The 26,391-nt window shown below is 37.6% G+C and overlaps 1 protein-coding gene across 2 annotated transcripts; it reads left to right on the forward strand.

The window, feature by feature from the left end:
* Positions 1–335: 335 nt before the first annotated feature.
* On the forward strand, positions 336–25,840 carry LOC143876239 (TRAF-type zinc finger-like protein). 2 transcript variants are annotated; one of them, XM_077377962.1, is made up of 6 exons: positions 336–438; positions 557–608; positions 6,474–6,609; positions 10,531–10,668; positions 10,768–10,889; positions 25,513–25,840. In XM_077377962.1, the coding sequence occupies exons 2-6, from the start codon at positions 565–567 to the stop codon at positions 25,664–25,666; spliced, it is 594 nt and encodes a 197-aa protein (XP_077234077.1). In that variant the 5' UTR covers positions 336–438; positions 557–564; the 3' UTR covers positions 25,667–25,840. The 2 variants fall into 2 exon arrangements, with proteins under 2 accessions (XP_077234077.1, XP_077234078.1); XM_077377963.1 differs by having other exon boundaries at positions 355–420.
* Positions 25,841–26,391: the final 551 nt, after the last annotated feature.

The following is a 26,391-nucleotide window of genomic DNA, read 5'->3' on the forward strand; positions in this document are numbered from 1 at the left end:
AGAAGTGTTTTCCTTATCTTACGGAAGACTTCGAGTCAAGTAATTATAAGTTGAGGTGAGGTGGGGCCCATCTATCGTACAAAATACTGCGGACTATCATTGATTCCTTGGTCCCGCAGACTATGTAACATTTCTTCATATAAAAATACACTGTAAACAAAGGACGATGATTTTTTCACCCCGCCTATAGGAATGATGCGCCCCCCTTATAACTTGATTTGACGTCAAAAAGCGTTTAAGTTGCTCACAAGTCACAATCACGTTAATAGTGGGGTGCATAATCCTATAGGGGGAAGGCTCAGATAGCCTCCTCACCTGACCAGATTTGGGTGTTTTTAAAGCGCCTCTTTAACATAAAAATCCAAGCCAAAAAGTAATCAGTCGACTCTCATTTTTTGCATCGGAGCTTTGAATCCTAGGGTTTTGTTTTAACTTAGTGTATGAAATTATTTCAATTTTTCAATTCAATTCCAACACTTTCTTTACCTAATCTGAAAGATAAATTTCCCTAAGTTTCTAGGTCTTTATTTCATTTTAATTTTTGGAGATTTTGCAGGTATTTTCATGGAGATTCCCTCCGAATTCATCACAACCGTTTGTAGTCACTGGTGAGCGATCTTTGTTTTTTAATTTCGTTGAAATTTTCTAGAAACTTGATTTTTATAGAATTAGTGTAATTCACTGACTTTTTGTTTGTTTTGTTTATCTGTTTTAATCTTACCTTACTTATTGACTTTTCTGTGCATTATTTGTAATTTATTGTTGATATGCGTGCCGAATTCAAAGGTTTTTGTGGAATTGAAACTCGAATTTTGATAATGAAAAGTGTTGAGGTTTTGGAAAAAAGAGAAGTAAAAGAACTGGAAAAATCTACGGTGTCACTTCTAGTTGGCTGAGTTAGAGTTGGAAAGTGACAGTAAGTAGTTTCGTTTCTTTGGACGGATTCTGGTTTGTTAATTTTTTGGGTTGGTATGAAATTGTAGTGTGATTTCTCTAACCATTTTTGTTGGAATTTGAATTAGTCTTGAAATGAGTTGTAATTTGGAGACTATGCATGATTCAGTATTATCGGCCTTAACCAGTAGAGTAATTGGCAAGTTCCCTCGATATTCTGAAATAAAATTCACAATAAGGTTGCAAAAGTAACTCTACAAAAAAAAAAAAAAACCCTTCAACTATTTCATTCATATGCTTGATCTCAGCCAGAAAATTGCATTTAACACTTGAATTGTTGCATTTCCACTCACACACACACAAAAAAAACCTCAAACTATTTCACTCGTGTGTTTGGTTTCAACCACAAGATTGCATTAAATACTTGAAAGTACATGAATGAAGTCACATTTTTCAATTAGGTAGAATCACACCATTTAGAACTTATAGATCACTACACAGAAGCCTCAGTAAACAAGATAAAAACTCTTTTCATAATTCATCCAACCAAACTAACTTGATTATAAAAAAAAGGAGCTTCTATAGCCAACACTTCAATTGTAAACTTAATCTGAAGCCTATATGTAAATCATGAATGACTCAATCCTATCTATTTTGAGTTTCTAAAGCAAACACATAACACTTCAATTGTAAACTTATTTTGAAGCCTAGATCTAAATCATGAAAGACTCATTCCTACCCTATCTTAGAAATTCTACTTCAGCAACCTGAGTATGTGAGTGGTTAGGTCTGATGAGAGAAGCCTGGAGATTGGGAGTCAGTGATCTAAGGAGGGGGGGATCCTCCAATCAGTACATTGAAAACTTGATCAGGGATATCAAGGAATTTGCCTAGATAGTGGTTGACCTCAACGAACAACCTATATCCTTGGCTCCCATCAATTGATCTAATGAACAGTCTATGCTTAATAAGTTTGAGGAATTGAAAGCGCTGGTAGAAAAATACATGTTAGAGGATTGGGATCAAGCATATGAGGAATTCTTCAGTGGTGTTAAGCTAGATAGAAGCACCGGTGCCACATTTATTTCCTTTATCCATAAAAAAAAATATTGTGCAGAAAACTTGACTAATTTTTTCCCCATTAACCTTGTTGTCGATGTCACTATGATCTTTGCGAAAGTTTTGGCTTATAGGTTGTGTGGTATGTAGGGAGGCATTATATCTAAACCTCAGAGTGCTTTCATTCATGGCAAAAATATTCTTCATGGGGCATTGCTTGCTACTGAATGCATTGAATTTTTTCATCAATCAGGCAAACCATGGGTTCTATACAAGGTTGTTACCGAAGAGGCTTATGAAAGAGTGGAGTGGAGTTGCCTTGAGTACCTAATGACAAGAATGTGATTTGGAAAAAGGTGGAGGGATTGGTTGTTCTTGATGTAGTGCTGAATCCTGGTTGACGATGTGTAGTGCTCAATTCTGGTTAACGGGTCGCTAAAATGTTTTTTCAAGACTTCCAAGGGTCTTTGTCAAGGAGATCTTTGGCTCCTATCCTGTTTACTATTATGGAAGAGGTGCTTAGTAGAATGATGAATTTGGCTATATTTAGAGTCTTTATTGAAGGTTTTTCAATAGGTCACCTAGGGATTGAGATTACTCATCTCTAATATGTAGATGATACCTTACTATTTTAGTGGTCCTAACATATGGAATGGTAAAGAATTTCATTGAAAATAGACCGAGACGGTCAAATTCAAAGAAGCAGAGGAATGAGTAAGCAGAGGAAAGAGTAACATTATATATATATATATATATATATATATATATATATACTATCCCTAACATATGGAATGCTATCAATTTAAGGGTCGTTCTCAGATGCTTTGAAGCAATACTAGGCCAACGATTGATACTAGGCCAACGGTTGAACTTTGCTAAATACATGCTTATGGGAGTCTTGATGAAGGACTAAGAAGTTGGGGATTTTTCCAATATCTTGGGGTGTAAGACACCTATATCTTATTTATGACTCCCCTTGTGTGCATGGCTTTAAATTTCTACCGAAACCAACACTAAACAATCAAAATGTTTCTGTTTCTACCTCCACTGAAGAACATCAAATTCAAAATTGTAAGTGTATTAGTGGTATACTATATCAGTATGTGTTACGTAATTGTGTTTATATGGATTGCATGTGAAAGGTGGTGTTTGTATTATGTAAAAAATATTTATAAGAATTACATATGAAATTTGGTATGCACTGAATTATCAAACAAACGGGATAACGTATGTCACTATGTGTTCGATGTTGTTAAACCATTCTGAATGGTTGTCTTGCTTATGTGATGGTTTCAAAGTGTGTATTTGTCCTTTTCTATCATTTCCTGAAGTTTCATCATAAAATTCTTTCATTTGCATATGTTTCCATACATTTTTGTGATTTTATAGGATTTCCACCAAAATTTCCAACCGAAAGCGAACTATTTCTGTTTTCATCTTGACCGAAACTGAAATTTAAAACATTGTGTATCAATATATCCTCTAAAAGCCTTTGAGACCTGTTTAGTGAGAGGATGGAAAATTTGCTGTCATTAAGGGGCAGAATCACTCTTATCATGGTAGTCCTTGACAATCTCCATATTTACTTCATGATTTTAATTCCTCTACCCATTTCTGTGATTAACAGCATCGAGTAGATCCAAAGAAGTTTTCAATGGAATGATAGTGAGTAACAGACAATACCATCTGTTCAGTTGGGAAGAAGGGGAGGCCTTGGTATTAGGAGGTTGAAAATGGTGAGCAACGTCATATGGGAAATGGCTTTGGAAATTCGGCGAAGAAAGAGGTCACCGATGGAGATATGTGATGAATGATAAATATGGTTCAACTTTGGAGGGTGGACTCTGCTTCATGATTTTAAGATTAAGGGGAACTTGGTGTGGAGATCAGCAAATTCTAACGCCGATAAGTTAGCAAAAGATGGCGTGGACAGAGCGGATATCTCGTGTATCTACTTGAGAGCCCATGTGTAGTTTGTTTGCTCTTTGTTTACTCTTTTTGTAACTGCGATAGTGGATTACTGTAAGTATTTGAACCATATCAGGGGACATCTTGTCCCTGGCTGTATGTGCTCTCTTCTTGAATAAATTTTAGTTACCTTCTCCCAAAAAAAGGGGACCTTGGTGTGATGAGACTTTAAAATTCAAGATCCTCATTCAGAATTTAGAACGGGAGATGGGGAGAAGATAGGATTCTAGCAGGATAGTGGACTATCTTAGAAACAGAACCACCAGATGCTTATAATTGATACTTGTGCCCTATGCATTGAGGCAGGAGAGTCTGTGGACCGTGTGTTTGTACATTGCAAGATTGCCAAAGAGATATGGACCCTCATTCTTGGGAGATCTGGGCTCTCCTGGGTCTTTCTGGAGCGGTTGGTAGATCTCCTTGATCGTTGGATATTCGATCCTTGGCGTGGGAGGAGGATATTATGGAGAGTGGTGTAGTCAGCCACGGTATGGGTCTTCTGGAAGGAAAGCAATGATAGAATCTCTAGAGGCTTGGTTAAAAGATCACATTATTTGTTTATGAAGATTATCCCGCTAACCATTGATTGGGCAAAGATTCTCCTTTGTTTCAGGTTCATATCGAGTTCTGACTTATGGAGATGCTGGAGAGAGATTTGCACCTCTAGGGATAAGAAGGAAATCCCTGCTCCTAGATGATCCTCTGACTTATGAAGCTCAATTTTGATTGGTCTAGCTTAGGTAATCCGGGGCCAGCTGGTGTAGGAATTTTTAGGGATGATCAGGGAAGGACCAGGTGGGTGTTCTCTGGCCCCATTCGGATCACTGCCCATTCGGATCACTGATTCTAGTGAAGTGGAATTGAAAGCACTATTGCAAGTCCTCAGAATTATTGATGAGATAGATTTATACAGACTCATTGTAGAGGGAAATTCGCTCAATGTAATTTAATGGATGGATGATAGCCACCCTCAAACATGGAGATTTGAACATGTTAGATGAGATCCAGGAGCGATTGAATGATTTCCATGTCCGCTTTCAACATGTTCATAGATCAACGAATAATGATGGTGATAGACTAGCATGGGAGGGTGTCAGCGGAGAGGCTTTGGGTTTTGTTTTTCATTTTCTTCCCCATTGAGGGGCATTGTTGCTTACTATTTGTTCTTTTTCTTCCTCTTTTCTGTTCGCTCTCTCCTTGCTCCGACCATCTCTTTTGTTGTTTCATCTCATTTCCCCTTTATAATAAAAGATTTCTTTGCCAATAAAAAATGGGGCGGGGGTGCTACCCTTATAGCATTTTGTTGAGTCGTGCTTTAAAAATATGAGTGGGTAGAATTACAACTTGGGCCCACTTGTTCAATAATCCAAACCATTTATCTGCTAGGCCTGGATATGGATGGTCCATGTTGCGCATGCATCGAAATCCACTCCCATCGGACAATTCTATTTTTATTTTTTATTTTTTGAATGACGTCCATCAGACAATTCTATCTCTCTGATTTGTGATTGTGAATATAGACCATTGCTTTTTTATTTTCTTATCTCCATTTATCTAACGGCCACAAATTGGAGGGTCCAATGGGAGTGGATTTTGATGCATGACCCATCCATAGCCAGGCTTAACAGATAAATGGTTTGGATTATTGAACACAGGGCCCCATTTATATTTCTACCCACTCTTTCATGGGCATGCATCATTTTAGAACCCCTATTTTAATACCAGTATTTAATAAAATCCCTTGCCCATTTCTGGGTTTTGTTTAAATGCTATGTGGGAACGGATGTGTCCAAGTCTTTATCTTTACCTTCTTCATTTAGGCTTCATACCCTTATATTGCATATGTTTCTCATAATCATAGAAAATGTGCTCTGTCTAGAGGTCTAGATATATTTTCATGTCTATCATATTCTATTGTGAGCAACTGAAAATATGACAAGAATATGGGATAATATTTGGGGACAGACATAGGGCACTTACCTTTTGTTTTCTATTGTACTTAAAAATTGGGTAACCCGTGCAGTTGCAGGCCTACAAACAGTAATGCACATAAGTTTAATAACTCCGGTCTGGCATATACCCTAGTTTAATAACTTTGGTCTGGCATATTCCCTACAATTTTCATCGAATGATTTTTTACATTGCTGAAGTTTTATGTAATGATATGACTCCTGCATGCTGTTAATTTATTGAAACTACTTTAAATTGCTTCACGGCTGCTTCCATGTTTTAGATGGTTTCTCCATTGAAGCAGCACAATAATTGGACTTGAAGGATCTTTTTTGTTTACTTGGTTTCTTGTGGGGATTCCATATTTTCTTTGTGGTTTGGATTATTTTCTGCTTTACCAGGGTTTCCATATTCACTATGTATGTTATTATATTTTTACACTTGTAATTATTTAAGACCAATCTTATCATCTCGGTAGCCTTTTGTTGATAATGGAAAGTGTACTGGCTAATAGTACTTATCTGTCTACTAAATCTGGTAGTGGGTTCTCTTCTGATGGTTTAGGATTTATTTATGGATTTGATGACTTGATTATTTTTTAGTGAGAGAGCTATTCCAGCTCCAAATATTGATTTGCATTCTGCACACTGCTTCCGCAATCTGGAAAAATGTACAATTTGTGGAGATATGGTTCCCAAAAAGCATGCAGAGGAACACTATACGAACACCCATGCTCCGGTATGTTCATCATATCCTTGATCTTTGTTTTGGTGGCTTTTCTGGTGTGCATTTCTAAGAGATTTACATAAAATAACCCATTGGATGATTTTATAGTTCATGACAATTGGATAATAGTCCTTGCATTTTGTGTAAGATTCTTTTTATATGGGAAATATTTCAACGATGTAACTAAATTTATTTTCTAAAATTAGACCTTGAAAGTTAAATTTAATTTTCCTATTTTTGCTATATTTTAGTAATTTCTTGATGTAGTGGTGTTAATTTATGCCATGTAATAGGGTTTCGATGACAGTTTTTCTTACTTAATGTGTTTGAGGAAAGAAAAGAGAATTTTGTAAACCTAATTGAAGTAGTTACTCTCCTCCTGTGGACTTAGGCACTTTGCCGAACCGCATAGCTCTTGTATTTTTTCTTTGTGTGTGTATATCTTGCATCTCCTCTGTCGTTTGCTGCACATCTCTGTCACTGTTTCTGGGATCATGAGAGTTTGTATCATCCAATTCTCATGAGTCACGCCGATTCAGCCAATACAATTGATATGTACCAGTACGCCTTTTGATAGACTGATACCAATATTTTGAATCTGGATCTTCACTCAGTTCCTTTTGGATAATTGATTACAAGCCTCTGACCATCTTACTAGTAAGAAAACTGTAACATTTCTTCATATTTTGGCTGACATTGAGATTGCATATGCTTTATTTCCTCCCATCACTGAGGAAGGAACAATAGAGTTTCTTCTCAATATCTTTACCATCTGCTTTGCATGCTCCTCCTCACCTGCCAATCTTCTTACTTGATTTTACCAAGAAATCCTAACTATAGTTTAAAGTAGCATCCTTCCTATTGTGTGTTCAGGACTTGAATATGAGGATGACTATTGGTGGTGGTTGCTAGATTAGTTGATTTTTATCTATTCAACATTGAAGGGCCATTTCCATTTCATTCCATTTTGCATTTGATGCTACAAGGTGGGTGATGCTTTGACATCCATGTTTCTCTATGGAGGTTTAGGTTGTGAGTTCCCATAGAATGCTTAATTGCGAATCATATCAGTTATAAAAGCATTTTAGAAGTTCTTTTCCTTTGACCAATAATAGCAGTATTCCTTTTTCTATTTTTCAGTCCGATGTATGGGTGCCTTCCACTAAGTAGGATCATTGAGATTTTCAAAAAATGATTAAGAATCAGTTTAGGTCTAAATTAAAGATTCCTCCGTTTGAAATGGAGAGTATGTGTCACTTGATCCCTGAAGCGATCGACAAGAGCAGGGGAATGATTCTCAGACACCCTCTTCATACATTTCACTAAGAATGTGTTTGGTGAAAGGAAAATCCATTATCTCCCCAAAATTACCTGACCTCTGCTGCTTGGATGAAGAGATATCAAGTACCGAAATAATCTTGCCTCCTCTTTCTACTATTTTAACATCAGGGTACTCTTTGAATGAAGTGGTTTTGTGAGTGCAAGCTACTCCCAATAACCTAACATAATAGGGTGACATTCCTGAATGGATTTATCCTCCTAACATACTGCCCTGATATCGATCTGCAGATGATAAGCTCTAGCACAATTGGACCTTAAATACAACTAAAGATAATCCCATCCCTCCTCGGTTGTTTTGAACTTGACCAAATGCATCTCAATGTATGGTACAACAGAACTCACCAACCATCTATTTTCACATTAAGAAAAAACTAAAAGGAGTGGTACCTATGCTATAAAGATATTGACACCACACACTCTATCCTTGAACCAAAGAGTCTGACTTAGGTCTTGAACGATTGAACCCATTAAGAAACAAGGTTTTTAGGTCTCTTAACATTCAAATCAGACTTATTGGGACAAAACAGCCCGAAACCTGAAAAATAAGGATTTCTGATTTACATGTTTGTGCTTGTTGAATAATTATCAAATTACCGCAAAGGGTTCCAAATGATAGTCATTTACCTCAAGAAATTTGAACTGCCATCCTCTTTGAAGCTTGAATAGATTTGATGTAATACAATAGTGTCAGGTTAGTGATACTTTAGCATCGATGTAGTGTCATTGCCGCTCCACCTTACCAGTATCATAGCAACTCTCTCTCTCTCTCTCTCTCTCTCTCTCTCTCTCTCTCTATTAGTCATTTACCTCAAGAAATTTGAACTACCATCCTCTTTGAAGCTTGAATAGATTTGTTGTAATACAATATTGCCAGGTTAGTGATACTTTAGCATCGATGTAGTGTCATTGCCGCACCACTTACCGGTACCATAACAACTCTCTCTCTCTCTCTCTCTCTCTCTATATATATATATATATATATATATATATATATATATTTATATATATACACTAGTAAAAAACCCTGTGCGATGCACGGGCCGACAAAGAACTGTACGGACCACGTCATAGGTTGATCCAAACCGTCCATGTGATAGAACACAACATAAATAGGTTGTACCCCAAAAATCATTTCCATAGGTTGATCCTAGCCCTCCAATCTATAGAGGTTTCAATAATTCCTCTTAAATCGGATGGTTAAGATCACCCTATAGATTTTTTATTAAAAAACCATAAAGGAGGGGGGGTAAGATTGAAATTATGTGGCTTTAATGGGTGCCTTTATTAAAAAGCATAAAGGAGGGGGTACGATTGAAAATATGTGAGTTGAATGGGTGCATTTGTTAAAAAAAGTCAAAAAAAGTGATGTGTAGTTCTCATAGAATTTTCAAAAAATTCAAAAAAATCTCTTCTTTTCTCTTCTGCTATATATATATATATAAGGAATGTCTAGGCAATTCGCAGGAAGTCGTTTCGCAGCCTCTTTTTTTCAAGAGAAGAGCCACCTCATAGCTGAATTTGTCTTATTCATTTAGTTCATAAGAGGTAGCACTTCTCTCATGAAAAGAGGGGCTGCAAAATTGCTTTTGCAAAATTGCCTAGGCAATACCTTACATGTATTATATATATATATATGAGGAAAATGATTGTGAGCTTGAAGCTCATATAGCATATATGAGCTTGAGGGCCCAAACACATGTGGGCCCACATTGTTAGGATGATCCGAAGCATTCATTTGAAAGGCCCTTACATAGATAGGGTGTGTACAAAAAATCAGCTCCATAGGATCATCCTAACCCATCCAAAAGTGGAGGGCAAAATAGACAGACACGTTTGCCACAAATCTGCCCATTTTTGCCCTCCGCTTTTGGAGGGGTTAGGATGATCCAATGGAGCTGATTTTTGGTACACACCCTATCTATGATGGGGCCTTGCAAATGAATGATTTGGATCACCACAAAAAATGTGGGACCCATGTGTTTGGGCCCTCAAGCTCATATAAGCTATATGAGCTTCAAGCTCACAATCATTTTCCTCTATATATATATATATATATATATATATATATATATATATATATCCTATAGAGGTGGTTTATCTTTGGAGAATCACCTTGAGGAACTTAGATATGAAACCCTAGAGTGGGATACTGTAACTCACAAACATTCAGATTTAAAACTGAATTAGACTAATCCAAATCGTGTCATGTCTTTTGCTGTTCCAACACTTGTGGACACTTGGACACTCTTCGACATGACACGATACTCCTAGAGATCTATGAGTGAAGTGTCTTGGTTTCATACTAAAAGTTATTGTGTGTCAGCACAGTAAAAGAAATGATTATTTCTTATCATATATTTTTAGTCGATAATGATTGGAATTGAATTGATATTTTAAATTTTTTGCCTTTTCTTCATTATTTCCAGATAGAATTTATATTGCTCATTAATTTATCTGCTATTGTATGGAAGTGACCACCTGTCTTCATGTGTTTTGATTTGCATGTATATTAATGAAATTTGGTTATGTTAAAAAAGTAAGGATGGTATATTTTTTATATATAATGTTTGTAACTTAATTGTTATGAGGCAGGTAGCTTGTTCACTATGCAGTGAAACAATAGAACGTGATGGTTTAGCCCTCCATAAAGGAGAACAATGCCCCCAAAGAATTGCTACTTGCGAGTACTGTGAGTTCCCATTGCCTGCAGTTGATCTCTTTCAACATCAGGTAGTAACTGTGCTGACACTGCTGATGTGAAATGAAAATGATTTATGGTGTAATTTTTTTGTAATTATTTGGGGTAAGTTTTTATCAATTTAATTTCAGGAAGTGTGTGGGAATAGGACAGACTTTTGTGACCAATGTAACAGATATGTCCGTCGACGCGAACGGAATGACCATGACATCCAGTTTCACAGTAGTTCAGATGGTATTGCTGAGTCTTCCAGGTTAGTCCACATTTTCATCTACCAAGTAATTAATTTAAGGGGAAAATACACTTAGACCCCCTGTGGTTTCTGACACATTCCACTTAACCCCTAATGTTTAAAAAGTTACAAGTAGACCCCCTGTGGTTTCAATTTGTGTAAGGTAGACCCCCTCAGTTGACGGTTCGTCCACAGATTGAAGGGTTAGGATGATCCTATGGAGCTGATTTTTTGGGCACACCCTATCTATGTCAGGGCCCATCAAATGAACGCTTTGGATCATCCAAACAACGTGGGCCCACTGTGTTTTTGGTAGTGGGCCCAAACCCCATATCAAAATCCAAACACTACCAAACACACAGTGGGCCCACATTGTTTGGATGATCCAAAGCGTTCATTTGATGGGCCCTGACATAGATAGGGTGTGCCCAAAAAATCAGCTCCATAGGATCATCCTAACCCTTCAATCTGTGGACGAACCGTCAACTGAGGGGGTCTACCTTACACAAATTGAAACCACAGGGGGTCTACTTGTAACTTTTTAAACATTAGGGGTTAAGTTGAATGTGTCAGAAACCACAGGGGAAACTAAGTGTATTTTTCCCTTAATTTAAATTTGTTGATAAAACTCTATTGGAAATATGCTTGCATTTGTCACTTCCTCCTTGCCATTGCTGTGACTTACATTTTTAGACTTGCTAGCAGGTATGGTCATTTAAAAAGTCTTTCCTAGATAATACACTCTTATATTTCTAGTCTCTTTAAAATTTACAGGCTTGTATTGTTATCTCTGTTAAGAACAACTATATCTTTGTTAGTGCTTGTTTGGAAATTATGTCACAAGGATAATTTCTCATTATGTGTCAAAATTCTGGATTCTGACCTTAATTAATTGAATAGATAAAGGCACTGCAATAGGTGGGAATAGACAGTGAAAAATAGTGTTGGGGATTGAGGTATGGAGATGGAAAATGATGAACAAACTTTAGATTATTAACGTAGAGAAGAAGACAAAAAATTGTGGAGCAATATATCAGAGAAGTTAAAAAAATGCAAATCAAGAAATGGACGAATATTTCTCTGATCGGTTTTGTTAACTAATTTGCTTTGCAGTGGATTTGAATGATGAAAAAGTTTCCTTTTTACTGGTTTGGGTACAGTTTAGTCCGTTTAGAAAGCCTTTTGTTCCAACAGAACTATGAATGATGTATTGGACTTTTTTTTTTGAATGATGTATTGGACTTGTCCACAGTTCATCACTGATACATGAATTAGGCTTAGGACAATTTGATTTCCTACACTATCGCAGAGGATGCCGGTGGGTATAGGTCACGAACTATTGTATCAGGAAGGGTGCCAGTTTTGTAGATTTTGATAAATGCTGTAAAGTTACTAGTAAAAGTACTTCACCTTAAAAAGATAGGTAGTGGAGATCACTTTCCATTTTAATGTCAAGGATACCCAAAATATATAAACAAAAAATCTTTTCATTTTATTTTAATGTTGGACAAAAAATTTATTTCATGCATCTATTTCACTTAAAGCTAGATATTTAATACTTAAACCTAAATATTACAGAATATTGTTCCTACCTAATCCCCATATAAAGAATAGAATCAAGAGAACTTGGAACAACTGTGAGCCATCTTGATATCTTTCTTAATCTAGCAAAGTGCAACATAAGACAGCCATTTACAACTTGAGCACTTGTCAAGTATAAAGCAAAAGAAATACAATGGTAAAAAAAAGAAAGAGAATAACCAAATGCCTTCTTTCTTGGAATCATTACATTAGAGTCAATGTTCAAAATAAGGCTTTTAGTTCTAAGTGTTGAGACTTTTAAGTTACTATTTTGTGTATATGGTTTGTTTTTAAAGTAGAAACCTACACTAGCAAGTTAAAAAAGAATGCAATCTTGAAAAAAAAGTATTTTCTAATAAACTTTTCCTGAGTAAATTTTAAGTACTTGGGATTTTGTTCATTGGAATTTCAGGTCTCTCTCTCTCTCTCTCTCTCTCTCTCTCTCTCTCTCTCTCACACACACACACACACACACACACACACACACATCTATCCAAAGTGAACCGTCTAAGCAAATGTCTAGTGTACTAATTTAGTTTCAGTCTTTCAGAGTTAGCTAACCAAGAACCTCAAGTCAACTCAAGTCAACTCAACAAAGCCTTTTTCCCAAACTAGTTGGGGTCGGCTAAATGAATCCTTTAGAAAAATTTCATGAAGAAGGTGAAAGGAATCTATCCGACTCTAATCCTAACTCTAGTTGGGTTCGTCTACCTGGATCATTTTCTTCCCTTCTATCCTATCCAAGGTCATGTTCTCTGTTATGTTCCTAGCTATGAAGTCTTTCCTCACTGTTTCTACCCAAGTTGTTTTCGGTCTGCCTCTATATCTTTTTACTCCATCAACTTGGCACGAGTCGCCTCTTCTCACTGGAGCATCCAAAGGCCTATGTTGGATAGCTTGGTTTAGCTAACCAAGAGCCAAAAGCAAAGCAGATATTGGTACTATATGTTACTGAACCAAGCTTCTGTTATTGGTATCTCAAGTAACTTAGTGGAACAAAGTCTGAAAGATCAAAAGAAAACTTTCTATAGGTCATCAGGGAGTTAAGGATAAGGTATTGGGTTGTTTCTTTTTTATGGAGTGAGATAGCCCCATTAGAACTAGGTTGACAAATGTGAATTGCATAATATTGGTGGTGATGGGGGTAACAAGTTGGGAAAAAGTGTGACCTTGTAGTTAGGAGGTTCTTGTTTGTTATTTTTGTAAAGTCAGGATGATATTCGTTTCATAACACAGATCCGGGACAAACGAAGCCAAAGCAAATCCTACTCGACTCGACATGACGTGATCAAGTAATCGGTTGATGCGGCTGAGTGCTTGGTTGGCATTGTCATAATTAGGAAGAGTCATGGAAGGTATGATTGACTTTTGAAATCCTACTAAGCAACCCGAGAGAGAGAGAGAGAGAGAGAGAGAGAGAGAGAGAGAGAGAGAGAGAGAGAGAGAGAGGTGAATTGGGTATAATAAAAATTTTGATATTTTGAAAAACTTGTTTCTACAAGAAATACCTTGTTAATCGTTTTTAAAACAAATCTAACCCTTGTTACGTTATGAATGAAAAAGTAAAGGTTATGATATTACCAATCACCAAATGCAAGAAGAGAAGGAAAGATGCACACCACAAGAACTCAAGATTTTTATAGTGGTTCGGTCTTCTCAAAAGACCTACTCCACTCTTCCAAGTTTCTCATGCTTGGGATTCTTCACTGTTCCAGGCACCACACCATGGCCGGGTCCGAGGCCTCCTTACAATCACCAAGTCTTGAAACTCTCCAAGGGTCACAACCCTTCTTTACAATGAGTAAAAAGAACGATGAAGTGCTCTTTGCCTCTTTTATAGGCTAATACAAAGAAGCTTATAAAAAGCTCTTGACTCACTCAATACAATAAATGCCTAATGAACCTCTCTTGATTTTGAAAGTAATGGCATTAGAGAGACTTGAATGTAGGTTCTTTAGCAATGAATAGCTCAAGGGAGTATAGGTGAGAAGTTAAAGCTCAACAATGGAGGCTAAAAAATGCAAAAGTTGTTATTTAGGGTTTTTGAAGAAGTATATATATTTGGAGTATTAGAAAAACCCTAATTTTTTGTCTCAACGAGCGTCGCGGACGAAGTCCGGACGTCCGGCAGATTTGCCCGTTTGAATTTCAAAAGCGTGCCAGAGTCCGTCGTTGGCTTGACAAACTTTTTTATTTTCCATCCAGATTACAGACGGACGTCCGTGGTTTTCCTTATTTCCCTGGAATCTTAAACATACATTTTTGAGGGGAATCACCAACGGACATTCAACCTTCTTGGGGAGTGTTCTTTCTAGGGACATTTAAAGACATTATATAGACTCTCTAAGTGCCAAAACTATTCAAACTATCTAGAGAGATCCTACATAGAAAATTCTATATTCCCTTGAGTAGTCTTCTCTTCTAGATCTTCTTGATTTTTCGGACTTCACTTCAAGATGATGTTTACACGTCCAATCTCCGTGAATCTTGCATTGTCCGAGTCGCTTTGCACGTGTAGCGATGTGCTACAACCTGATAACTTCGTAGGTGTTAACTTACCAACTTCTCCAAAAGCTTAAGCTGTTGGAGAAAGGTGTTATTTATCTTTTATACCTTAACACTCCCCTAGGGGTGTCAATGGATCCAGATGGTCCGATGGATTGTCCGAATCCGAACGTTAATGAACGGGATCTAAACACATGAATAGGATCCATGGGCATATTTTGGATCATCAAATCTGGGATCCGAAAAATTTCGGATTGGGTATGGGCACGCCACACATGGCCATTAGATAGTCACTGTTAAAGTATAAAAGATAAATAACGCCTTTCTCCAATAGCTTAAGCTTTTAGAGAAGTTGGTAAGTTAACATGGTATCAAAGCCAAAGGTCTCGAGTTCAAGCCTCCCGGATAGCAAAAAAATCCACATGCGATGGTCGGCCCAAAGTGGGACCACATGTGCCACGTGTTTGCCAAGTGGGCCACACGTGAGGGGGAGTGTTAAAGTTTAAAAGATAAATAACGCCTTTCTCCAACAGCTTAAGCTTTTGGAGAAGTTGGTAAGTTAACAGTCACGATCCGAAATGTGTTGCAAAATTACCCTCCAAATTTTGTTAATGCTAACCGTTCTATGAAGGGTATTTTCGTCAAAACCTCTCTTATCACTTAATGAATCGGACGAGAATGCGATTCCACTCATTTAAGTCGTTTCATTTCATACTTTCACGAAGGAAAAGAGAGGGATTTTAGGGTTTTGTTCTTTTGGCTACCCGGCTGCCATTAACAACAACGGCGATCCCAAACCCCAATCTCTCTCAAGAAGACAAGAAACTCAAGAGGACTATCGAGAGAGACTCCCTCGTTCGTAGATCTTACATGTGGAAAGTAGGATCCAAAGAACAATCCGACTCCAACCCGACCGATAAGGAATTTGAATGGATCGTGACTGTGACATAGGTGGATCCGACCCGAAGTGGATCCGTTGACACCCCTACACTCCCCCGCACGTGTGGCCCACTTGGCAAACACGTGGCACATGTGGTCCCACTTTGGGCCAACCATCGCATGTGGATTTTTGCTATCTGGGAGGTTTGAACTTGAGACCTTTGGCTCTGATATCATGTTAACTTACCAACTTCTCCAAAAGCTTAAGCTGTTGGAGAAAGGCGTTATTTATCTTTTATGCTTTAACAGTAGGCAAGCGACATAAGTTGTTACGAATCAATCAATGTGGGTCTGATGCCAATTAAAACTTAGGTGATCGATAGCCATTCAACTTACAACTTTGTAGTCCAAAATGTGGATTTGGAGAAGAACATGACCATGGTAAAAGGGAGGGGTGAGTCGACGAGGATGATAGGGGGTTTTGAAACTATGGATGGAGGGTTGAATCCTTAAAACTTTCTCTCAATGCAAACCCTAATTTGGAGGCTATGATTTGTGGATATGGGCACGAGTTTCACTTGTGGACACATACCAGTTGTCTGACACGGCAACTCCCAAAATCTAGAAACGGGGACACGACTACTCATGATCATTTGGTAATTAATATTTAGATATACACAATCTCTAATTTAGAATACATGCCACGTATTTATATAAGTTGGACCATTTATAAAGGGTGGCCCAGTGCACGAGGCTCCCGCCATTACGGGGTCTGGGGAGGGCTAGATGTACGCAGCCTTACCCCTGCTTTGTAGAGTGTTTCCATGACTCGAACCCATGACCACGGTCACAATGGAGCAACCTTACTGTTGCGCCAAGGATCACCCTCTAAGTTGGACCATTTATAAAAATTATAATTTTGTTTAGTGATCCTAGCCACCTATCCACTTACTCCAGATTATCAGTATTACTCTTTTGGTACCCCATTTGCAATTCCCAAAGTTCTTTGATCGGATGGTTAGGATTGTTTAGATATTTTTTTTTTATCTATGCCCCATCCACGTGAACGACTGTGATCAGATCAGATCATGCAAACTTGCTATAATAGTGATAACTTCACCAAAATAGAAATGTGGAAAAACCAAGCGGGGAAATATAGCAGTTCACTTGAGGATGGTGAAGAAGAATATAGAAGAAAGAAAGAAAGAAAAAGGAAAAATACATAAAAATAAAGAAAGGGGTAAACTACTACATGTGACTAGAGGAGGAGGAGGAGAAGAAGAAGAAGAAGAAGAAGAAAAAGAAAAAAAGAACGGAGATTGAGAAAGAGGAACGAAGACAAGAAGTGAAATCACAGGAGTCGCCGTCCTTTCTCTGTCCATGTCAGCATATGCAAAGGTTCTCCTATTGTCTCGCTTGCTTCTACAATGTCGAGTTCCTTCGTTTCTGCCTCAAACCTTGTCCTTCATTTCTCTCTAAGAGGCACAAAACCACAACAATGATCAAGCATCCTATCTAATATCTGGCGCATCTATGGCGACAACTTCGTCTCCACCCTTTGTCTGATAGATCCCAAACACCCTCGCTCATGATCTCCTTATTATTTTCTTCTCTTCTTTCTCTCCTTAGTTTCTTTTTTCTTTTTTCTTTTTTCTTTTTAACCTTTTGGACCTGCAGTGCTGAGACTGTTCATGTCTAAGTTCACGTAGACGTGTCTAAAGCCATGTCTGTGTCGACACGTGTTGTCACTGGTTTAGCATTGTGCATTGTGTGTCCTAAAATCATAGTTTGGAGGCTGTTACATGCCAAAGGAAGTATAAAATACTCTTCAAAAACAGTTTATTTTCCTCCTTTGCCCGCTATTGTAACTCCTAACCCAAGTCACTTTAGTGATGCTAATTGCGTAAAATTATATAAGCCGAACTCAATAAACGACATTTTAAGCCCTGCCAAACCCACATTTTAGGCTAAAAATCCTCATAAAAGGTAAAGTAGAATCCTCACAAAGAAAGCAGCTTGATCTAGAAATGACCAAAAATACCCCTGCGCCATTTTGTTTTTGGTTTTGCTTGTATCACTCTCTTCCCTTTAAAAGAAACTCTCCTTTGTGCGATTTCTCGCCTTTGCAGACTAGCACATTTCAGCATCTATCTTCATGAACTCCCCTTCATTTATGCACGAATTCTCTGAATCAGATTTTGCAACCCACCTTCAATATATCAGTTATATGTACAGTCCCTAGTCTTGATTTCCTACACTTGAATTAGCTCTCCAATCTTCTATTCTTATTTATTTGGAATCTGCTCATGTAATCTCTCTTCAACTGAATCCATTTCAGATCCAACATCACCATGATAGTAATATAGATCGGCCACATTAAAGATGGGTTCAACTTCATATTTTCTCCTAACTTGCGCAATATCTTGCATGGGCCTATTTTCTTGCTATTCAATTTGGGATAAGTGCCAGGAGGAAACTTTCCTTCCAAATGAATTCCATGACCCGATCTCCCATTTGATACTCCCTTTGTCTTTTGTGGCTGGACCTGTTCTTGACCTTCTTTTAAATGTTATGCATATGCAAAGGCATCATCACTAGCGGTCGATTGGCTTGATATGTCCACGAGATCAACAACCTGATTTGGGACCCATCTGTATACAATCTCAAAGGGCTCTTCCCTACACAGCTTTTGCTGGTGTCAAATCCCATTATCTAATGTTGTCCTTTGCGAGACAACGCAACATATTCCTCAAACTCTGATTTACTATATTTGTTTAGCCATTTGTTTGGGGACGATGAGCACTGCTGTACTGCAATTTAGTTGCTAACAGTCTCAGCAAGGTCGTCCACAAATGACTAACAAACTTTTGTGTCCCTATCTGATGTGAGTCTTTGGGATGTCGTGAAGCCTCACTAGTGACTACCTCTGGAAGAATAGAGTTGCCACGTGGGTAACATCCAATGCTTTCCTACACGCAACGAAGTGTGCTATCTTAGAAAATAGAAAACAAAATCAAGTGTTAAATCCTTACCTCTTGCCGTCCACGGTAAACCCATGACAAAATCCATGCCAACATCAGCCTTAGGAGCAGTAGAGGCTGGAAGGGGAGTGTACAAGTCGATATTTTACTGTTCTCCCTTTGAAACTTGACATATATAACACCTATCCACATGTCTATAGGCATGTTGCTGAAACATAGGAAAAAAATACCTCTCTTGCCATATCTATGATCTTACTCATGCCAAAATGACCTCTCAAACATCCTCCATGTAATTCATCAATCAAAAAATATAGTAAGGAGCCTTTAGGTATGCACAATCTGATGCCTTTAATTAAATACCCATTACTGATCGCAAATGCAACCAACATCTTGTTGTCCCCAGTTTGATGTCCTTCAAGACACAGCTTGGAAATAAGGATCATACTTGTATAACCCAACAACTCTTGCAGACATGGTTTTAAACAAATTAACCCTCTGGCTTAAGGCATCAACTACTTTGTTTTGTAAACCAGCCTTACATTGCATGACAACAGTGTACTCTTGTAAATATGCCACCCATTTTGCATGTCTTCAACTTAATTTTCCTCTGGAATTGAGGAAATGTAGTGCTTCCTGATCTGAGTTCAAAATGAACTCTCTCTAAATCCAATAATGCCTCCAAAAGGTTTGGACGATGGCATAGAACTTTATGTCGTGAGGAGAATAGTTATGTCATGCCCCATTAAGTTTCTCGTAGAAATATGCAATTGGTCATCCTTCTTGGCTCAACACAGCCCCAAGACCCACTTTATATGTATCACGGTCCACTTCGATGACTTAGTCAACATTTTGTAGTTCTAGAATTGGTGCTTTGTCACCCTCTTTTTTATTACTTGAAAATTCTCTCCAGCATGAGAATTCCTCTTATGGCATTCTGTTATCAGTTATCACTGTCATGATGATGCTGAAATTCTCAATGAATCTTCTATAGAAGGTGCCCAGCCCATGAAACCTTCTAATCTCTGTTAATGTCTTTGGTTTCGGCCAGCTTGCAATGGCTTAGACCTTTCACTAGTCAACCTTCACGCGTTTAGCTGATACCATAAAGCCCATGAACTCCAATTTATCAATTATTAGGCATAAAAGTGCACTTCTTGAGGTTTGCATAGAGTTGCTGCTGTCTTAAAAGTTGTAGTACAACATTCCAGTGTTCAGCATGAGTCGTGTGGTCCTTGTTGTATATCAAGATATCTTCGAAGCAGAAAACTACTAACTTCCCAATGCATGGCGTGAGCACTTCGAAGTGATGGAACCTACCCTTCAGAAAATAGTGCTTTTTGGTTGCTTGTAGTGTTCTGAGCCCTTTCCTTAGACCCCCTTGTTTACTGGGTTGTCATTCTTTATAGTCTGTGCTTTCCTGACTATAGTTCTGTTTGCTCCAAAATTTCGAAAATTCATTATTTGTTCTGCAAACCCTGATTTTAGACTGATTTTAGAGGAGACTCTTCAGATCTACATCTGGATTGATAGATCAGATGTTAAAGATGTGGAGTCAAATCTACAGGAAGGCCTAAATTATCGATTTCTGATATGTATGGACGTTTAGGCACAGATATTGATTGGAAATAAATTGAATTCAGAAACTTCCAACAAATTAACTTTAATCCGTTGTTAATCCTGAGTATGTGGCTGTAATTTAATTAATGGCCCTTGCATCAGTAAGAAATTATGTTGGAATTTACCTGCATCAAAGGTCACACAGTTGGCAGCTCCACAATCGATTATCCAGGAAGTGTTTGAAGACTGAGGACAGTAATGGTGTTCCTCGATTATGAATATGATAGTAATGAGCTGATGGGTCTGGGTCTGGGATACTCAGTCTTAAAAGAATGGGTCAAAGCGGCCATGTTGGACCTTGAGAGTTAGCATCAAAATGATAGTAATATTGTTCTACCATGTGATTTCAGTTGCCACACAATTGACATATGATAGGCTCAGATGTACCATAAGAGCAATTGGCTGTTGGAAGGCCTCCCAGAATCCCACATGAATTATTTTGAGCACTTCTCTTTGGTTGGCCATTGAATTGAGGATTCCCTTCGTGTTCTCCAAAACCCCCGCCTCTTCCTCTCTTGCCTCCTCTGCACCTCAACCACAGAAATATATTTGTTTAGCAGAAAAAACATTCATCACTTTGACCTTCTTGCCTCCTTTCTTATTTTTCTCTTTGTTCTTCAGAAACATGCTCTCATACTGAAGCAGAAGAGGGTGCAACTCTTAGGAAGTTATGCGTGGTTTGGACATGATGAAAGCGACAGATGTATTGCTTATATATAATCTTGATTTGTGCATATAGATTTGTGTGCGGAGTTTTGACACAGATATGGGGTGTTTGACATGGCTAACCCATAGAAATCTAGAAATAGTGGCACGTACATACATATAAAGTTACCTACACTTCTAGCAGACATTTAAAAATGTTGAAAAGAGTGTTGACACGGACACGACACGTGTGTCAACAATAAATTCAAAGTGCCGGCCAAATCATAGGTCCTTATAGTCCCGTATTTTTCAAAAAGTATTGTACGGACCACATCATAGGATGATCCAAACCTTCCATGCGATTGAGCACAACGTAAATAGGGTATTTTTTTTTTTAACGATACAACGTAAATAGGTTGTGCCCCCAAAAAATCATTCCCATAGGATGATCCTAGCCCTCCGATCTCTTGAGGTTTCCATGACATGCAGTTCCTCTAAGATCGGAGGGTTGGGATCATCCTATAGGAATGATTTTTTGCGCACAAGCTATTTACGTTGTGGCCCATCACATGGACGGTTTGGATCATCCTATAGTGTGGTCCGTACAATACTTTTTGAAAAATACGGGACTATAAGGGCTTACACCATATAAAAACTCGAGAATAAAAAAGGGCCGGGCTTCTTTCGACACCCCCAATTTAGCCAAGTTATCCGCCACCTCATTAGCCGATCTCCGGATATGCTTAAAGGATAGAGTCATGTTTCTAGTGCTCCAAGATCTCATCAAAGTATCTATCAAACCTCCAAGGATTCTTACGACGACCTCGAATCCATTTAATGATGTTTGAGGAATCTCCTTCTACCACCACTTTATCATCGCCCTTTGACACCAACAATTCGATACCTTGATGAGAAGCTTGAACCTCGGCTTCCGAGGCGTCCGCTATCCCAATAGGACCCGCAAAGGCCCAAACAACATTACCTTAATCATTTCTAAGCACCCCTCCTATACCTTGATGAGCAGCTCGAGCCTCGGCTTCAGATGTATTGTTTCCATCGCCGGGATTGTCAAGCTATTACATGGCTTTGTCAATATCAGAAACAGATTCTCCTATTGATGTTAGTTCATCGCAAATATTCAATTTACCAAGACCATCACTGTTGGAAGATTACCCTTGTTGACATTCTCCAATTGACGTTAGTTCATCGCAAATATTCACTTTGCCAAGGAATTCACTGTTGGCAGATAACCCTTGTTGACATGTAAATGGTTCCTTGTGCAAGTGCATTATTTTAGATTGGGATCTTTGAGATAATTGGAGATATGAATCCCAAAGATCTTTGAGCACTTTGAACTCCGAGGACTTGTTAACATATCTCTGGTGCGAGGATTGCATTGAGCCATTCAATGAGAGATTGATCGACAACAAACAAATCTCGGTATGCTGGATTCAAAATTATCTTGACAGTCTTGGCATGATTATCAATTTTATTTTACTCTCTTGATCTATGAATTGCTGAGCTGGATCTGTTCCATCGAGATGTTCCATAATCATTTTCCTGTGTACTGTGTATAACTCGACTTGTTTTGAGAAGGAAATTACATGTGTCAAGTTTAATGCTTACCATATATGGTAGCATTGATGGATAAATAGGTGGAAAAAAAATCAAGGAAGCCATCATTTTTAATCTTATTTTTATTTGGTGAAAATAGGAGAAAAATATTGGGTACAGATGCGCACGATCAAGATATTAAGAATAGAGATCTAGGAAAACACAACATTGGTGATGCTTGTGGATCTTGTGATGTCAAACAAGGTGGACGTTGTGTCCATTAGTCTAAGGCCTCATATCTGATAGAGGAAGGGAGAACCAATGGACAAAACAACTCTATTACTTATTAACTAATTTATTATTATTCACCATTAAAAAATACTAATTTATTATTATTATTATTATGGTGAGATCTTCAAATGGGAAAACTTGTTGATTCTGTGAAAATGAAGAGGGTTAGAACATTAGTGGAAGATTAGGGTTTTCATGAATGAAGACAAGTGGAAGGTTAGGGATTTTGGTAAATTGAAAGGGGGTATCGGAGGGTTTTCCGTGAATATTTAATAGTAGAAAGAAGGATCAAAACAAAGAGGAAATGACGAAACAGAATGAAATAGAGAGGATAAGAAGAAAGTATTCATGAGGTTGGAAGGAGGGTCAAAAGAAAAAGGTGATGGATAAGTAGAAGAAAAGGAAGATGATGAAACAAAGGTGGCAAAGGATATGAGAATGATGTCAGGCAATGCCTTGTAGATTTGTGGTAGAATGATGATGGGGCTGACATACGTTGAGGATAGTCAAGTCACAAGAAGAGGTAATCTGATCGCTTGCTCTGATACCATGATAGAAAGCAAGCTAGAGAAAGACGAAGAAGTTTAACAAAAAAAGTGGAGGGTATTCGTGGGGATAGCACGGAATGTGATTAGGGCTTCCTGCCTTCATTGATAAGTATATATATTTGTGTCTTACATTAAGTTACGTAATCCCTTTATACAATATTACAAGTGTACCATAATTGAATTCTCTTACAATTTTGCTGCTCCGTCTTCCTTCTGAAGTACACCTTACCATATCCAGTTTCTTGTTTGATGAGGTTTAAAGTTGAAACTGTGTCAAAACTATGAAAGCACTTAATGTAATTTTGATTCAGGGAAAACTTTTGTGGGGGTACTCTTCCTTCTTTTATTGGAAAACTTTAGTAGTTAAGAGTGTTGGCTTTCTTCAAAAAATTTGATTTAAGACAATTGCATTTTTTTCTTGGGGACTGATATCTGCATGATCATGTTGATAATGGGACAACTCGCCTTGTTTAACCCCTCTCTAATTGGCTGCTGACAGCTTTTTGGAAGAAGTAATAGCTTTTGACGGCTGGTTAAAAAGTGTAAAACAAGGCGATTCGTCTCATTATCAAAACATGGTCATGCAGATATCGGTCTCCTTTTTCTTTTTTTCATTAATACACTGGTAAGAGCCCTAGCAAATCTACCTAAAAAAATAAAAAATAAAAACAATTTAACTTTTGAAGTTCGTGATTTTAAGGTCTTTCCATATGCTTCTATGTTCAGTAATGTTTTGCATAGGAATTTCTTACAACTTGGCCAGTCATCGATGTGAACTTGGCCATGTTGTTGAAGGGGCGACATGATTTCCTTGTGTCGGTGTATTCTCTGTTCGTCGTGATCCTTTTCACCTCACTATACCTGTATTCAACTCTTTCAGACTTGGCAAGAGTATTCTGGTCAGTATAACTAGTATAAATCAGCAATGTAAATTTGTGAACAGAATGACCATGGAATACAGCTTCATGCTAGTTTAGATGGCAATGTAGTCTTCTAAATAGGTCTAAAATATGATCTACGAAGTTATTAATTCAAAAATTGGTTTCTCATCCGTAACTGTTATATACGTTTATCCTTTTCCTTAAAGCTGTTGATGAAATTTTCTCGGAAGTACCCTAGACTTTTTGAATAAAGCTTACGGATAATCTGTAATGGGTTCATCAATGGTGGCTTTTAGGAACATGTGGTTAGACTTTGCTATCGGTTATGGGTCTTAAACAAGTTTTTACTAGATGAGAATCTTAGATGATCTAATTGTTCAGGGAACCAGAATATCATATGTTATTGTTAAGATTTCTGGGATATATTTTTTTTTTGAAAGTTGACAATTTTATTGAATAATGGTTGAGACAAGTTGTCCCTGCCAATATACAAAAACGGATAAAATCCGAGTACACCATAGACATCAATTATATATGTAACCACAATACAATTTTCAACCAGAGGTACCAACTAAAATTGTGGTAACTACCACAATGATCTCCTCCTTTAGCACTCCTGCTTTGGCAAGGACGTCTGCCTCCTGATTAGCTGTTCTTCTCCGATGCTCAATTCTTGGTTGCAAGACCTTTATAAGATTTCTAGGATATATTATGCTCTATAATGAGGACAACTGAACTTTTTTTCGTAGGTAAGCTAGCATCCCACAACCTCATAGGACAATTGAACTTAAGTAATACTTACTTCAAAGACTTCAAAAATATAAAATCATATGGCTGCCCTTGTCTATCTCTATTTTCGGTGATCAGGAAATAGAGCATTAAGAAATGTTTCTTTTAATTTGTAAACATGCTTCAAGAACAACACACTGCATACTTTACATGCATAGTTGAAATACATTTTAAACTTGATTGAAATTCTACTTCAGCATTCTGATAAGCATTTTTTTTTTAATGGTAGCATTCTGATAAGCATTAGATGTATGCCTTTTGTTTTTTTTGCAGTATCCTATTTACCAGAAATTATTTCCATTAATAGTTCTACAGCATTTCAATTTTACACCAGCAATGATTTTTTTTTATTTTTTTTTATGGAATCTTATAGGGATAGGACTGCTCCTGAGAGAGAACAAGTTCCCCCAAGAAGGCATGCACGTGATTTATCTCAGCGACGTATACTGTTCACAATTGCGATAACAGGGATAGCGGTTCTAATTGGGTCGATTTTCTTCCAAAGAAAAACGGACAACCATCAATAGCAGACTGAAATTGTATTTTCTATTTCTTTATGGTTTCAAGCAATGTATTCAAATTATATAGGTCTGAATCAATCTAAAATAGTGACCGACTTGTAGAAATCAGTTAAAGCATCAACTTATTTTCCTCATGTTTTCCATGAAATGAGATTCACCAATGGGTGAAGTAATTGAACACTTTCTTTTGCTTTACTAGAGTTGTGGATGAGCCGCCTTTTTTTCTCTTGCTTTTGCTAGAAAGTTCCCATATTCCTCCTTGTGCTACTCATAGTTTTGAATATGTTGCTTATTGACTGTGGGCCTTACTAATCAGGGTGGATGGTAAGTGGGTGGGAAGTCCCAAGATGGTTTAGGTGGTGTTAGCTGCTAGACTTGCCTTCTTAAAAGTACTTATGATACATAGGAAATGCTGAAAACTAGTACCAGGCCTCTACTGATGTTTTTTCTTCTCTTAATTGTTTTTCTTCTTATTTGGGATGATCTTTGAGATCTATCTGTGGTTTGCTTAAAACCCCTCAAGTTTTTCAACCTTTCAACTAAACTCCTCATATTTGACCTCTGCAACACTTTCTTCATGTCATTAAGAAGTCTGTGCTTCATTTCCGCATACGAAACCAATAGCTTCTTAATGGAAAATATATATATTTCATAAAAATATTATTGATTCATAAAATTTGGCATCTATATTCTAAGCTGTCCGGGTAATCACTCATTCTTAAAACCAGCAT

This window comes from Tasmannia lanceolata, unplaced genomic scaffold (assembly GCF_043159265.1).
Source record: "Tasmannia lanceolata isolate RefF3 unplaced genomic scaffold, GAP_Taslan_0.1 ptg000004l, whole genome shotgun sequence".
Lineage (NCBI taxonomy): Eukaryota > Viridiplantae > Streptophyta > Magnoliopsida > Canellales > Winteraceae > Tasmannia > Tasmannia lanceolata.